The sequence below is a fragment of the Colossoma macropomum genome, unplaced genomic scaffold (genome assembly GCF_904425465.1).
Source record: "Colossoma macropomum unplaced genomic scaffold, Colossoma_macropomum, whole genome shotgun sequence".
In the NCBI taxonomy this organism is placed as follows: domain Eukaryota; kingdom Metazoa; phylum Chordata; class Actinopteri; order Characiformes; family Serrasalmidae; genus Colossoma; species Colossoma macropomum.
Genome location: NW_023494795.1, coordinates 29,270,922 through 29,284,876, shown reverse-complemented (window position 1 = coordinate 29,284,876; position 13,955 = coordinate 29,270,922). Strand labels below are relative to the sequence as shown.

The following is a 13,955-nucleotide window of genomic DNA, read 5'->3' as shown; positions in this document are numbered from 1 at the left end:
AACCTCTTGCGGTCAGCAGTAAGTGACTAGGTCCGGCCATTCATCGTCTGGCTCACTCGTCCATGGATCTGCACCATCAGCACCATTCAGAAACCACTGCAAAAGAGTCTGGCCAGAGAAAAACTACAAAATACTAGCAGCATCAATCACTTTACTGCTTATAGACCATCCACTAAAAGCTTGCCTTCAGCGTATTGTTTGATTTTCATGGTTACATTTCAATTTAATAAGACGACAAACCTGCAAAGGTTAGCATAAAACAGGTTATAATATTTTGGGCATATTTTGCAACATGCTTGATGTTTATCAAAGTGTCTTGTATGAAGAGCAAGTTTGGTTTAAACAATCATTATGACATTAAAGCTACACTATGTAAAATTTGGGATGTTGGAGACCTTCTTGGTGGAATGTGTAACTGTACACAACATGTGGATGAACATTTATAACACAGGTTGTGCTTCGGACCCCTTCCCCAAGTGGATGAATCTGATGATTACGAGTGTGTTGAAAGAGTATACAAAGAGAACTCAGTCAAAACTTAGGGAAGGACTTGTCTACCGAGGATGTGAATGAATTATCTACTATTGTCATCATATCTTGTTGATTTTGCATTTGAGACCTAAACATTGAGCCGGACCTTCTTTCTGAGCCTGTACGTGTGATGTAATACGTAAAGAAGTCTGACATGGTACAAAAAACTCCTGCGAAATCCGACCTGATGCCTCTGAGTGTTAAATGGTTATTTCAGGCTTTACAGGGTCACTCACACCAGCACATGGACACCATATTTTAGCCTGTTCTTATTCTCCTGACTCAGTAATGCTACTTCTTTCAGTTTTAACAAAAAGATCTTACATCATGTAGTTATGTTTTCCGTTTTTAAAAGCACTTTTTTAATCCAAATTTTCTTGTGTCAACTAGTTAGATCTTCCCAGCACAAGATGCTACCAAGCTCAGAAGTTGCTTCCTCTTTTTTCAAACTGTTGCTAATGCAACATCACTGTACAGTTCAACAAGCTCGGAGAAGAACACTAACTGCCCATTCTGTTACATCAGCTAAAAGTGACCCATGTTAGCTAGCAGGGCACTGAGTGTGGAGGAAGAGGGAAAAACCATCCTGCTCATTCAGGGAGAGAGAGAGGGGGACAATTATGCTCTCTTGGTCCCATTCCCATTTACCCCTACCCCTTGTTTTTCGAGTGTCACCTTGCCCCTTGGAATGGAGTTACAAGGGGTAGTGATTGAATCTTCCCCCTACGAAATGGAACAAACCTCAAAATTTTGTTGTGCTTGTAATGAAGAAAAGGACCATAATACATTAAAACGACATTAAACTAAAATAATACAATGGTTATAATTTTTTTAAGGGAAAAAATACCCAACACTTTGCCCTACCACAAAAATTGAGACACCCTACCCCTTGGCGTGAACAGGCAAAAATGAAGGGGTAAGGGCTAAGTGGTAGGGGCAAACGGTGAAAAGGGGAATGGGCCCTGGACCCCCAGCCACGGATGGCTGTGGCATCAACAGGGTTCAAACTCACAACCTCTCCATGATAGGCCCAAGACTTCAATGGTTGCACCACCTAAAAGCACATACTGAAACTCATTTAGCCCTAAAGGTGGTTTAAACACCTGAAAGGTTCAAGTCTTCATCAGTGCTGACATCATAACAAGGGAAACAAAGGCATGGGCTTTGGCATTATTTCCAAAGTAGACCTTTTGTCAGCCTATCCTTTAGTTTAGCAGCTTTTACAAAGAAAAATGGCAAAATCTGAACAGCTTTCTTATTAATGTTACATTAAGCAAACCAACCAATCTATATTACCAACCTTTGGAAAAGCTAGGTGCCCTTAAACATTTGATGGACAGCATACATGCTATGTAGTAGGTAAAAGCTGTACTCTGAGCCATAAAGGCATTTCAAAAGCATGAGTCAATGCGTGAGTATTATGCCCAAAATACTTCCCTGAATTCTAAACTGTGCACCCCATATTATCTATGCTGATATAAAAACTCTCTGCATAGGAATCACGTCTGTGCTTTGCGAAGCTAAGTACAGACCAATCAAAATATGTTTCGCTTATTGACAATTCAATAGCTCACCTCTCAGACAAATTGCCTCACTTTACTTAATTACCTCTCAGAGATGACCACTTTAAGCCCCTATCATGCCGCAGTGGGGAACTGAAGGAGCTAGAGAGAGAGGCTCGAGCCAAAAGAACACTTGCATAAAAACTAGTGCCAACCGCAGGACATTACAGTGGCCAAAAGCATTTAAGGGATTCTCATTTTGTGGCTCAATTTAATTTATTTGTAAAACAGACATAGTCCCAAAGCAGTTTTCCAGGAATGCAGGTGCAGCCCCTTAATGAGCATTGCTGGGGTCAGGAAAAACTCTTCAAGAACATCAGCACATTTACTTGTACTCCGAAAAGAACAGAAACTGTTTTGTCTTCAACCTCACGTATCATAGACGCCAACAAGCATCTAATTCCATCAGTGAATGTTTTCAGTCCATAAATGTTTATTCATATTTTTGTAGAACTTTTACGAAGTCTTCAGTCAAAGAAATTTGTAAATTTAGCTGTAAATCTGTTTTCATAGGCACCAGCTGATCGTGCATGGAGACCAGAAAACCTAAAGCCAGCTTTATACAGTGAAACATTCATGTAAACAGTTGTGCATTCCATACATTAAGGAAATCAAAAACAAAGTTCTACAAAACACGTTCAATTACTTCATTACGTGGTTAAATTAATATCTTTTTGTTTGTTTTTTGCTGCAAAAAGTCACGTGCAACATGTTATTTAGATTTACATATTTTAGTGTTTTTACTGTCTTTCTTTACAAGGAGATCAAGCAAGTACAGGGAAAGATATCAAAGTTATTCATGATAATCAAGAAAATGATACAGATGAAACAGATACAGATTGGGTTGAAAATACTGGAGTGTTCCTTCAAACAGAGACTACACAGAGGAATGACTCATGAGATGAGCTATAGTGAGTGATGGTAAAAGTCTGTCAAAGATCTGGCGGTCAGAAAGTGTTCATTCCCTGATCTACTGACACAGTGCCATTATTCCAAGCAGACCAACACAGCTGTGACCCAAAATCCAGAAATCCATCCACCACTATGAATGGAGCTGGAGCATATGAGGTGGACGGGGAAAGGAAAAAATGCAAAGTTTCTGAGAGATATTTGTGGTATTAGTTTTTCATGGGTGGGCAAGGATGACCTCGACGCGGCGTTTAGAAAAACTGTGACGCTGCAGGCACTGCTGACTTGTTTAATTACAGCGAAATGGATCTCTCGCTGAGATTGCTGGCACACTAAGCCTTTCCCTTTAAAGCTTTCACGGCATTGCTGCCAGAAGAGGCTGGGGCTTGCTAAGGCGGCCCGTATCTGCAGAGCGTGGGGGGAAAGTGGAATCCCTGATAAGCATTAATCACCATTGTTTCTCTCCACATCTCTTCAAAGGACAGGCACACTGTAAAATACATTATCGTCCAGCTGCCAAAGAAAGGGGGAGGAGTTTAGCTGAAATTACTTGAGAACTCAGTACAAGCAGTGTATGACTGCAATGCATTAGTGAGCCTGCTGCTGTTGAAACTATGAAGGTCTCCCACTGTGAAACCCCAAAACAGTTCAGACCCTTTTCTTACCATAGTGACACTACAGGATGGGGTACAGGACCAAACTCCAAATAATGAATTACACCCATATCTCTTAAGTCTCTCACTATTCATGGTACACAAATCACATAAAATATCCAGTAATGGCACCTACTTTTATTTTCTGTGAATTTGCAAAATTCAACCAAAATTTCCAGTGACATTGACCACCTTCTACTTTGTAGGCAGGAAAAAAAAAAACGTTTCCAATCAATGAAACAGCTACAGTATGATCTATATATAGCAGTGAGGCTCAAAGTATTAACTTATCCAGAAGGGGCTGCACAATAGAACATAATTAAGCTGCACTGCTCTGGCAGATTACGATAAAACTCTACACTATGGATAAGAATTCATATCCATATGCTAATTGCATTGAATCTTACAGAACATTAGCCTTACAATGTTGGAACAAATGCATCCCAGTTTGACTGCATGTGTAAATGCATTGAGAACACTGTGTGCTGTCCATCTTCAGTCCATCTTCATGACCAGCAAGACACTGGTGGTATGTTTCAGAAGATTTTTTTTTTATTATTTCAGACATACCAATAATTTACCTTCATCAACACAGTAGAGACAAGCAGTTTTATGGGCAGTTTTGGATAGTAAGTACTGTGATATCAAGATTTCTGGTACCTATCCACACCACTGTAAAGAAATTACAACGTGCAAATTTCTCTACAATGAACCATTTCACACCAAAACACTCTGAATGACTAACTTATATTTAATTGCCATTTTGACTGGAAAGTAAATAAATGAAGGTGGTCTTCTGCACAGTACAGTACGCCTGATTAAATATTATGGGGTAGAAGAACTGCTTGCGAGCAATAAGTGATTTAGTAACCCATGAAAGAAATTATGCACGTTTCTCTTCAATAGGATGTATGGATCAATATTACTAGCCAATAATGTCTTTCAGAATAAGCAGAACCTGCTTTTCCACAATAAAATCATATGAAATACATCTAATTTCTTCACATGGTAAGCCATCACTTTGCTTAGCAAATACCCAAACTACAATTACACTCCGCAAATTAATATTGATCAGAAAGACAGAGCACGCTATGATGTACTGCTCCACTCCTCTTTGCTTATAGAGTGTTTCTGTGAGGGGCTACACAGCGTATTCGTGACCTCTGTGCCTCTGCTGAGGCTGCAATTCACAAATTATTTTTCCCCATGATCAAGTTCAGCGTTGCTTCAGCATCAGGGCTGCTGTATCGATTTCCAGACACTTCTCATTACACACATGCTTACGCCTTTAGTGTCACTACTTAATAGCAAAAAAGGGGCTCTCCATCAACACGCCAGCGTGTTATTCTGGCTAATCTGCCTCAAGATGGCCAGGCTGATTCAGAGGGAGTGTGTGTACGTGCATTTGTGTCATTACTATTAACGTCACAGGACAAACCCCCGAGGCTCTGACTGTGCACTTTCAGTGTTTCAGAAACACAAGGCAACCAATAATTGCATAAATACTCGTCACATTCTCGGCATGTTATCAAGGCTGCACGCAGGGGACCAAAACACTATCTACAGAACCATCCTAGGGCTGTCACGATTAATAAATTACAATTTATTTTCTCAATGAACTGAGCATGATTTTCCATGATGATCATGCATATTTTAAGTTCTCCTACTATTTTAAATTCTCTTTACGGTATGAAAGAAAGAATGATTTGTACGGTCATATATATATGCATTTTTGCCATGAAGTGTTTGTATACATTTTTAATAAACTCTAACCTCTTTACGCAGGCTCTCTAGAAGCCCCTTCCACAAGAATGGATATTTTTAATTAATATAAGCAACAAGAACTGCTAGCGAAAAGGAAGGTGTGAGAACACGGAGCTGTAATAAAACAGCACAGCTGTGGTTTTCTTTAGAAAAATCGTGTACAACCGCCTCATTTCCACGGAAATATATTTCAACAATGAAATAACAACAATAAAAACATTATTCAACTGAGCGTCAAAACAGGCAGAAACTGCATTTTATGACCACTAGGAAAAGGGATTAAAAGGCTTCCTAGTCTTTTTCCAATAAAGTATTTTGAAATCTCTGAAAGGTTCAGTTAACACACATTTTTTTTTGTTTTGCATTTTAAAAGACTGATTAATGACTCAAGTAATCATCCAAATAATTGGTAAGTAACTTGATCATGATAGTGACAAGCCCAATTCATACTCTATGGACATATACGTAGCATATTGTCGCTGTCAGAACGAAACGTTTTATGTTTTTTTTTGAAGTAGCTTGAAATCGACCGCAACCTTTACGTTGTGTCAAAATTTCGTGATGAAAATACCAAATGAAATGTCTCAAAACTGCCTGGATGAATATTTCAATAATGAATGAATAATTTCTCAATTAACTTCCATTAAAAGTCATGAATGTTTTTTTCTTCTCTGGTAAAGTTACCTTTCAGAGATGTGAGATTTTGTTCCGACAGTGAAAACATACTAAAAGTGTAATGCTCTGTAGAATCAACATAAACAAATCAAACTGAATCTTGAATTTGAAAGTTATATCAAACCTGTAGCAAACAAAACCAGGTTTTATTTTTTTTCTCCAATATGTTAAACCCAGCAAATGAATAGAGATCATGCACTAAAACCTTGTAAGTGTGTTCCGTGTAGAGGATATGCTAACTTATTTTCATTTAGAAGACAGACAAAAAATGCACTGAGGAGTTCAAACCATTGAATAGAAATGTACATCTTGCATGTTTAAAGCAAAAATACACAAAACGTCTCAACACTCAGTGACTTAAGGGGCTTAAGTGAACCATAACTTTGTTTAAGAGCGGTCACCACTGAGAGCTTTACCTCCAAACCGGTGAAGCTGCATGTGGGGTCAGATAGGTTTGCTGTTTTTGGAGTGCAGCAGTGTTGTTAACAGCAGGCTGGGTGAGCAGTAGATTTAACAGAGCTGCAGGCTCTCAGTGCAAGCTGATAAAATCAGAGTGGAGCAGCTGGAAGCTGATGAACTATAGGGTATGATGACAGGGCCTGGTAGCGCAGAACAGAACACTGAACAGAAAGACACTGTCATGCTTAAAATGTCCAGTACTGTGCAAAAGTCAGAAACCAACCCTTCATTTATTTAATTTCCAGTCAAAACTGCCATTTAGAATACACCATTCATTTTGCAGTGTCAGAAAACATATTTAACAGAAAATGACAAAAGAAGCCTTAACAACTAGATATAAATTCTTCAGTATGTAGTGTGTCCACTCTGCCTCTATTCCATTCTTTTCAGGGGATGTGCTCCCAGTTATTGAAGAAATCTGCAGGGATATTTTTCCAAACCCCGAAGTTCAGTCTTAAAAATTGGTTGCATTTTCTGCTTCTCACCATCAGAGTTATCAATTAAATGTTAGACTCTTATGTTGTCATGTTATGTTATGTTATATTAGTCCATAAAACCTTACTCCACATCTCAGACGTCTAGCTTTGGTCCTCTGTTTTTTTATTTTTTCAGATTAGAAGCAAGAGTGGAGCTTGATTTTCTCCTCTCTTTCAAAGACGAAAGCTGTAAGTACTGTTCATCAGATGGGGACAGTATTGGTGGTCTACCAGGTCTAATTGGAGGTCCATTTTCTCTGCTTTTAATCCTTTTTTGAACTCCTGTCTTGGAAACTCCTTTTTTTCTTTTTTTTACTTACAACTAATCTTCTCAGAAATGCTTCATTTAGCCATTTTAGATGCAGATGAGAAAGAAATCTGAAGTCAGCAAAGGTGAGTTTGGGCAGTTGATTGTGTGAATGATAGTGTGTCTTTGAAGGGAAGCACAAAGTCTGCGACAGCTTTTGTTGCGAGGACTTACTGGTTTTAAAATTGGAACGGGGAGTTAAAGTGGCAGTAGGTGCACAAAAGTAAAGAGTGGACAAATTAAATACTGACAGATTTGATATTTATATTTGGTTGTTGAGGCTTCTGTGTGATTTTCTTCTGTGTGATACATTTTTCCTGCTTTTTGTCTGACGCTGAAAAATGAATCTTGCACTTCTCTCATGCCTATTACAAAAAATGAAATCTGACATGCAGTAAGTGTACATGAATAAAAAGAAGGTTTATTCATTTTAAGCAGCAAAGGCAGAAGCACGTGGATAATAATGCGAGGAGTTTTTGTAAGACCTAATTAATTCACACAAAATAAAACAATACCACTATTGTGGAGGCACTGTTGGAAGCTCTTCTTGGTACTGGCATCAGACCTACAAAGTAGCCCAAAATCACTAGACTGAATTTGAGAATGAACATCGAACAATGAGAATGAGCACGGTGATGTGCCAATACTGCCCTCATGTGTTGAACTGCAGTACCGCAACAGTGTTCATACAGGGCCCATATTACCTCTCTAGCCTTACTTTTATCCCTTACAACTAAACAGGCTGTTTACTGTGCCTTTAAGATGATTATATTTTATATTTCAAAATAAAGCATTTATTATAAACCTATTATAAATGCATTTTTGCTTATTTTAGAGTGCAATATATACTTTTATATGATGATGTTTTATCTTTTTATTTTCATAATCTGCACTATCAGCGTGAACTTTTCACCCTTGCACGGATTGTTGAGAGGGCATGAGAGTTTGCCACCCCAGCCTACGTGTGTTTTGTGGTCTTGGAGGAGGCTTACGACCATATTTCCCGAGATATTCTGAAGGAGGTCCTCCGGGAGTATGGGGTGCTGGGGCCACTACTCCAGGCCATTCGGTCTCTGTATGCCCAGAGTCAGAGCTATGTCAGTATACTCGGCATCAAGTCAAGCATATTCAACAGGGGTGTTGGACTCCAACAAAGTTGTGCCTTGTCTCCACTCCTGTTCACGATATTCATGGACGGGGTGTCAAGGTCAGGAGAACATTATGTGAGGAGTCCGGAAGGTGCCGTCTCTTTTTTTGAGGGATGATGTCCTTTTGTCTCCATCGCATGGATATCTCTGGCACTCACTGGAGCGGTTTGCAGCTGAGTGTAAACAGGTTGGTTTGTGCATCATCACCTCCAAGTCCTTGACCCCTCGAGGCAAGAGGAGAGGACTTGCCCCAGGTGGAGGAGTTTAAGTATCTCCGGATCTTGTTTACGAGTGATGGGATGAGGGATTGTGAGACAGGCAGCAGCAGTAATGCGGTCACCCTAATGGACTATAGTGGTGAAGAGGGAGCTAAGCCATAAGGCAAAGCTCAGTTTACCCATCAGTTTACATCCCCTCCCTCAGCTACAGTCATGAGCTTTGGGTAATGACTGAAAGAATGAGATTGCCAATACAAGCAGAAGAAATGAGCTTTCTTCGCAGGGTGGCAGGCCACACTCTATTTGATAGGGTGAGGAGCTAATTCATCCAGGAGGGGCTCAAAGTAAAGCTGCCACTCCTCCATGTTGAGAGAAGCCAGTTGAGGTGGATCAGGCATCTGATTAGGATGCCGCCCAGCCGCCCCCTGTTGGAGGTTTACCAGGGAGGGCTGACAGGGACGAGACACCAAGGACTCCTAGGACTATTCCTCCAAGTTGGCCTGGGAGCAGCTTGGGATCCCCCAGAATGAACTAGAGGAAGGTGCGGGGGGACAGGGCCGTCTGGGATTCTCTGCTTTTTCTATTGCTACCATGACTCTAGCTGGATCAAGTGGTTTAAGAAGATGGATGAATGTATGCATTATCAATATCTATTCACTTGTCATAATTTTTCTCAAGACACAGTCTGTTTGATGAAAATCATCTAAACTATTGTTATCCAGAAAAAAAAAAAAATACCATAGCATTTTAAAGATATCACTTCATACATGACACATACTGCTTAAAATTTCCACACCCATATGAATTAAAACCACAACCAAATTTTCCACACTTTTTTTAAATAAAGGAGTCTGAGGTAGTATGTAAACGCTTTTAAAAGTTTCTAAACATACTGTTCACTCCCCAGTCAATATATGGACATTAAGCTGCAAAACAGCCTATTTTGAGTTCATTGTTTTTGTGATGTCATAAAAACCAACTCTTCTGCATATATCTGCCTATTTGATCTACAGCTGAGCCACACCCAATCACAGTTATAACAACTGTTTCAATCTGGACTGCTTTTTGAATTATGTAAATACAAGGCAGCCAATCAGAACAGAGGTCAGTTATATAACTACAACAATCTTACATGCACAGTAACAAAAACAGCCTGTTTTATTAAAGTGGATAAAGAGTGGTTGGAAAATGATCATGTAGAAATGAATTATGACTGTTTTTTGTACAACTTGTCCTGAGTGTTTCCTGCCTTCCGCCCAATGAGCGCTGGGTTAGGCTCCAGCACACCCGCAACCCTGGAGGATAAGCGGCTTAGAAAATGTGTGTTTTTTGTACATAAATATATTGTGTTGTAAACAGATTGAAAGCCAAACAAATAAACAATACACTAAACTAAAACAAAACAAAACAAATAAACAAACAGTGAAATAATGTATCACATGGTGCTTTCTTGTACCCAAGTAAGCCTCTAGCACAAGTGTTTCTGTGTAATGGGGCACTGTTCCCACTCACTTTAAAGAAAGTACAAGTAGCACTGAAGTAAGATCACATCCTGCTCTCATGACACCAAAGTAATACACCATACTGTTATGTATAACAACATTCTGTCTGATTTATTAATGGCTAAACTACTAAGCACACTTTATGGTATATATAAATATTAGATACATATATATAACTCCCATTGCCCTTACCTGAAGCAGAGGCTAAACAGGATGGTATGTGGGGAGACCAGATCGTGCTGTAGAGAACACCCTCATGGCCCTGCAGTGTACACATGGACTGACAGCGCTCCATATCCCACTGTGGGAAAACATGCTTTACTCCAAACAGCTTTTACAAGGCCCATATACAAGGCTTACATATACCTTGGGACTACAAGCCTTTGAACATAGCTGCTATTTAAGGGATAATCAGGGTTTTAAATTAAGCTGAGTTGGAATTTCAGTTTGACTTATATTACATTAGCTGTTACTCAGCAGAAACCTATGTGCAGTTTCTTTTTCTTCCTAACCCCTAATCATCTCATTCAAATGGAATGAAAATTATCCTTTAATAAAGTCCCAACATATCCCTTTAATACTACAGTAGGTCAAGGAAATAGATTTGTTCATGGCAAGAGAGCAGGGATAATGTGCTTGGACAGATTCATTGCAGGAACTACATGAATTATACCAACTCTTTTAAATGTTTTCAACGTATAACAATTACCAAACATCTAACTCCTATCTTTAAATATGAACATTCAATATTTGCTGCTTACCACTTTGGCTATATGATCCCAGGACCCAGAGACCACCAGATTCTCCCCCCGAGTCTGGCTCCAATCCACTGCATAGACCTAAACACAGCAACTCAAATAATGAAGAACTGCTGACTAGTAAAAGCTAAAGACAGACAGACAGACAGACAATCTGGGTTTTACAAGGGTCTGATATCTACATATATGTAACATACAGAATGAATACATAAAAGCATTAAGACATGTGATGTGCAATACAGCCATTTCACAACTGCTAAGGGGTGTTGTTAGGTACAACACAGAGTAAAACTCACTGTAACACACTGCCTCAAGTGGCTCACTGCTTTTATAAAATTGTGACAAAAAACAATTTATGATAAAATATACCAAAAGAATTCTATTATTATTATTACACCACATAATACAGTTTATTAAGAGTAAATAATGATCAAATTCCACAAATTGTTGCTATTTGGACAAAACCTTGTATCTCTAAAATGGTAACATTACAAGGGAAGAAAAAATGTTCTTAACTTTTAATGGAAGTTAATGGCACAAGATTTTGACCATTTCTATTGGTTTATTCATCATGAAATTTTAACATGCTGTAAAGGGCAACTATACTTCTTAAATTCTGTAAAAAATAATAATAACCTAAAATAATATAAAAAATACAAAAACAGAAAACTTCTGTTCACCCAGTGACAACTTACTTGCCGCAATAATGCAGAACTAAAAAGATGTGTTCGGACATCTGTGTATATATTTCGTGGCACAGCCAATTAGATTTTAGAATCAAAACTATTAATTTTATTAAAAAAAAATGCCATAAAGGATGTGTGGTAATGATGGCGTTTACAGCATATGTGCTCTCTGAGTTCACCTCCTGCGTGTGCTCCTTCAGGACTTGTATTGGACCTTGTGGGTTAGCTGTGTCCCAAATCTGCAGTGACCCATCTCCTCCTCCTGTCACCAGCACATGTTCATTGCTCTCACTCCATGTCACATCGAAGAGTCCGTCATTCCAGTCAAAGCTGCCCATAAAAAACAAACACAATAAACCTCGTTGAACATTTGGAGTTCATAATCCAGATTTTGGTTTGAGCAAATTCCAGTCTTGACTCTAACAATAAACTAATGAGGACTGCATTCACATCTGGAAACAATATGCAATAAATAAAGCAATAACTCACAACAGGTCATGCATTAACGCTTTAAGGGGTGTAGTTACATATAGCAAAAAGCAGAGTATTATAAAAAAAATGAAATATTAATAGTAATCCTCAATTACTTTCATCTTAATAAAAAACAGAAAACACACCTTCTTAAGAGCAGAATATCAGCTTCACTCTGTTCCAGCACAAGCAGCGTTCCACATCCTAAAATAAAAAATTAACTTATTAATATATAACCCGAGTTTATATATATATATTGTTGTCGGAACAAAACCTTGTATCTCCATTTTTGTCATTTTTCAAATTTGAAAATGCCTATTTTCTTTAACATCGTGTGTAAATTTCATGATGAATGGACCAACAGAAATGACCCAAAATTACTTGGAAAAAAGTCTGGTTCCATAGACTTACATTTAAAATAAAGAAGGTTCTTTACTTCTCCTGTAAAGTTAAAAGTCCTGTAACCAAACTAAAAAGTGAAATAATTTAAAATAAAAAAAAATAAAACAATGACATGTTCTAAGCTGCTTTTTAGACTTGTAATAGTTTGTAGTAGTTTATTTCCCGCACAATTTAAAATACACACAAATAGACAAAGATAGACTAATAGGCTTATATAAAGCCTCCACCTAAATAACAATAAAATTTATGAAATTGTTGTATATTATAATATACAACATAATGACATAAAACAAACATCAAAATACTTTCATGTTAGCACCGACATAACACATAAAATAAAAACATACGAATGTGTAAGCAATGTGTATGAGATTAATAAATATATATGTTTGTTAAATGGTGAAGATTTATACACCCATAATTGAGGTTGAGGTGCTCCACAGTTTGGGAGCGTGAACACTAAAAGCAGCATCGCCACTTCTGTGTTTTGCTCCTCAGACGACAGAAGGTATCTACTGAACCATTTAAATTTAAGGCGGAATTAGAAATTCGAATAAGAAGCACTTCAGCCTCATGATGGTCTTAGACATCACTGTGGATCATATTCAGTAAGTCATTCTGACATGTACTAAAGTGCTAACTCGCTCACTGAGGAACACAGACGTGTAATCTGTATTCTGCTAAAGTCGAAGCTGCAGAAACAGTGTTAGTGAAAATGTCCCCGTTTACCTGCGATGCCATAGTACTGAGCTGTAGCGCAGGCCAGTCTGTTGGAGAGAAAAGGAGATACTTCCACCGCATAACCGTGACGAGCTGGACACCTGAACCACTTCATACTGACTCAGCCTGAAACACGAAATGACCCTCAGTCCACTCTGCTCCACATTCACCTCTTCATCAAGAAAAACATCAGACTTTCCTCACTTCGCTCGCTATCGAACGCCTTTCTGACTCAAAACAAACCACCGAGCTCTCAGTAATACTGCACAGAAGATGATATCACAACTGAAAACAATTTAACTCGCTGTTAGATTTACCAGGTACATCATTTCTACAAGAGTCCTGCAGTTTTCCTTCGCATATGGACCTCTTCCTTGTTTTGAGTTCGCGGGACAATGAAGGTCCGCAGCTATTGGTGGATTTGTTATTAGGGTACCAACACTGCGATCTTTTATTGGCAGAGAGGGTTAGTATAGGCTGCGTCAATAAAACGCATACTACAACACCAACTAGTCCAATTCCATTCATTACTGTAGTGCGTGGTCTTAGACGCAGATTGTCTCTCAACATGTCAAGGCGATGTACTCAAGTTACGTTATTTTGAGCCAAAGCGTAGTTTAAATGTGTTGGAAAAAAACAATATACTACAACTGAACAGTGTATAAAATAAAGTCTAATTTAAAAAAAAAAATTGAATAGTTTACGATTAAATAA

The 13,955-nt window shown here is 38.5% G+C and overlaps 1 protein-coding gene across 2 annotated transcripts in view; it reads right to left on the bottom strand.

Annotated features, from left to right (window-relative positions):
- pex7 (peroxisomal biogenesis factor 7) overlaps window positions 1–13,632 on the bottom strand; it is a 61,143-nt gene extending 47,511 nt beyond the window's left edge. Inside the window, exons 1-6 of one of the 2 annotated variants that reach the window (XM_036582125.1) lie at window positions 13,559–13,632; window positions 13,251–13,367; window positions 12,266–12,323; window positions 11,828–11,978; window positions 10,966–11,043; window positions 10,397–10,505 (exon numbers count right to left, since the gene is read on the bottom strand). In XM_036582125.1, coding sequence (XP_036438018.1) covers window positions 10,397–10,505; window positions 10,966–11,043; window positions 11,828–11,978; window positions 12,266–12,323; window positions 13,251–13,356 — 502 coding nt within the window. In that variant the 5' untranslated portion in view covers window positions 13,357–13,367; window positions 13,559–13,632. Of the gene's footprint in view, window positions 1–10,396; window positions 10,506–10,965; window positions 11,044–11,827; window positions 11,979–12,265; window positions 12,324–13,250 lie in introns of both variants that reach the window. The other variant, XM_036582124.1, reaches the window with a different exon arrangement.
- Window positions 13,633–13,955: the final 323 nt, after the last annotated feature.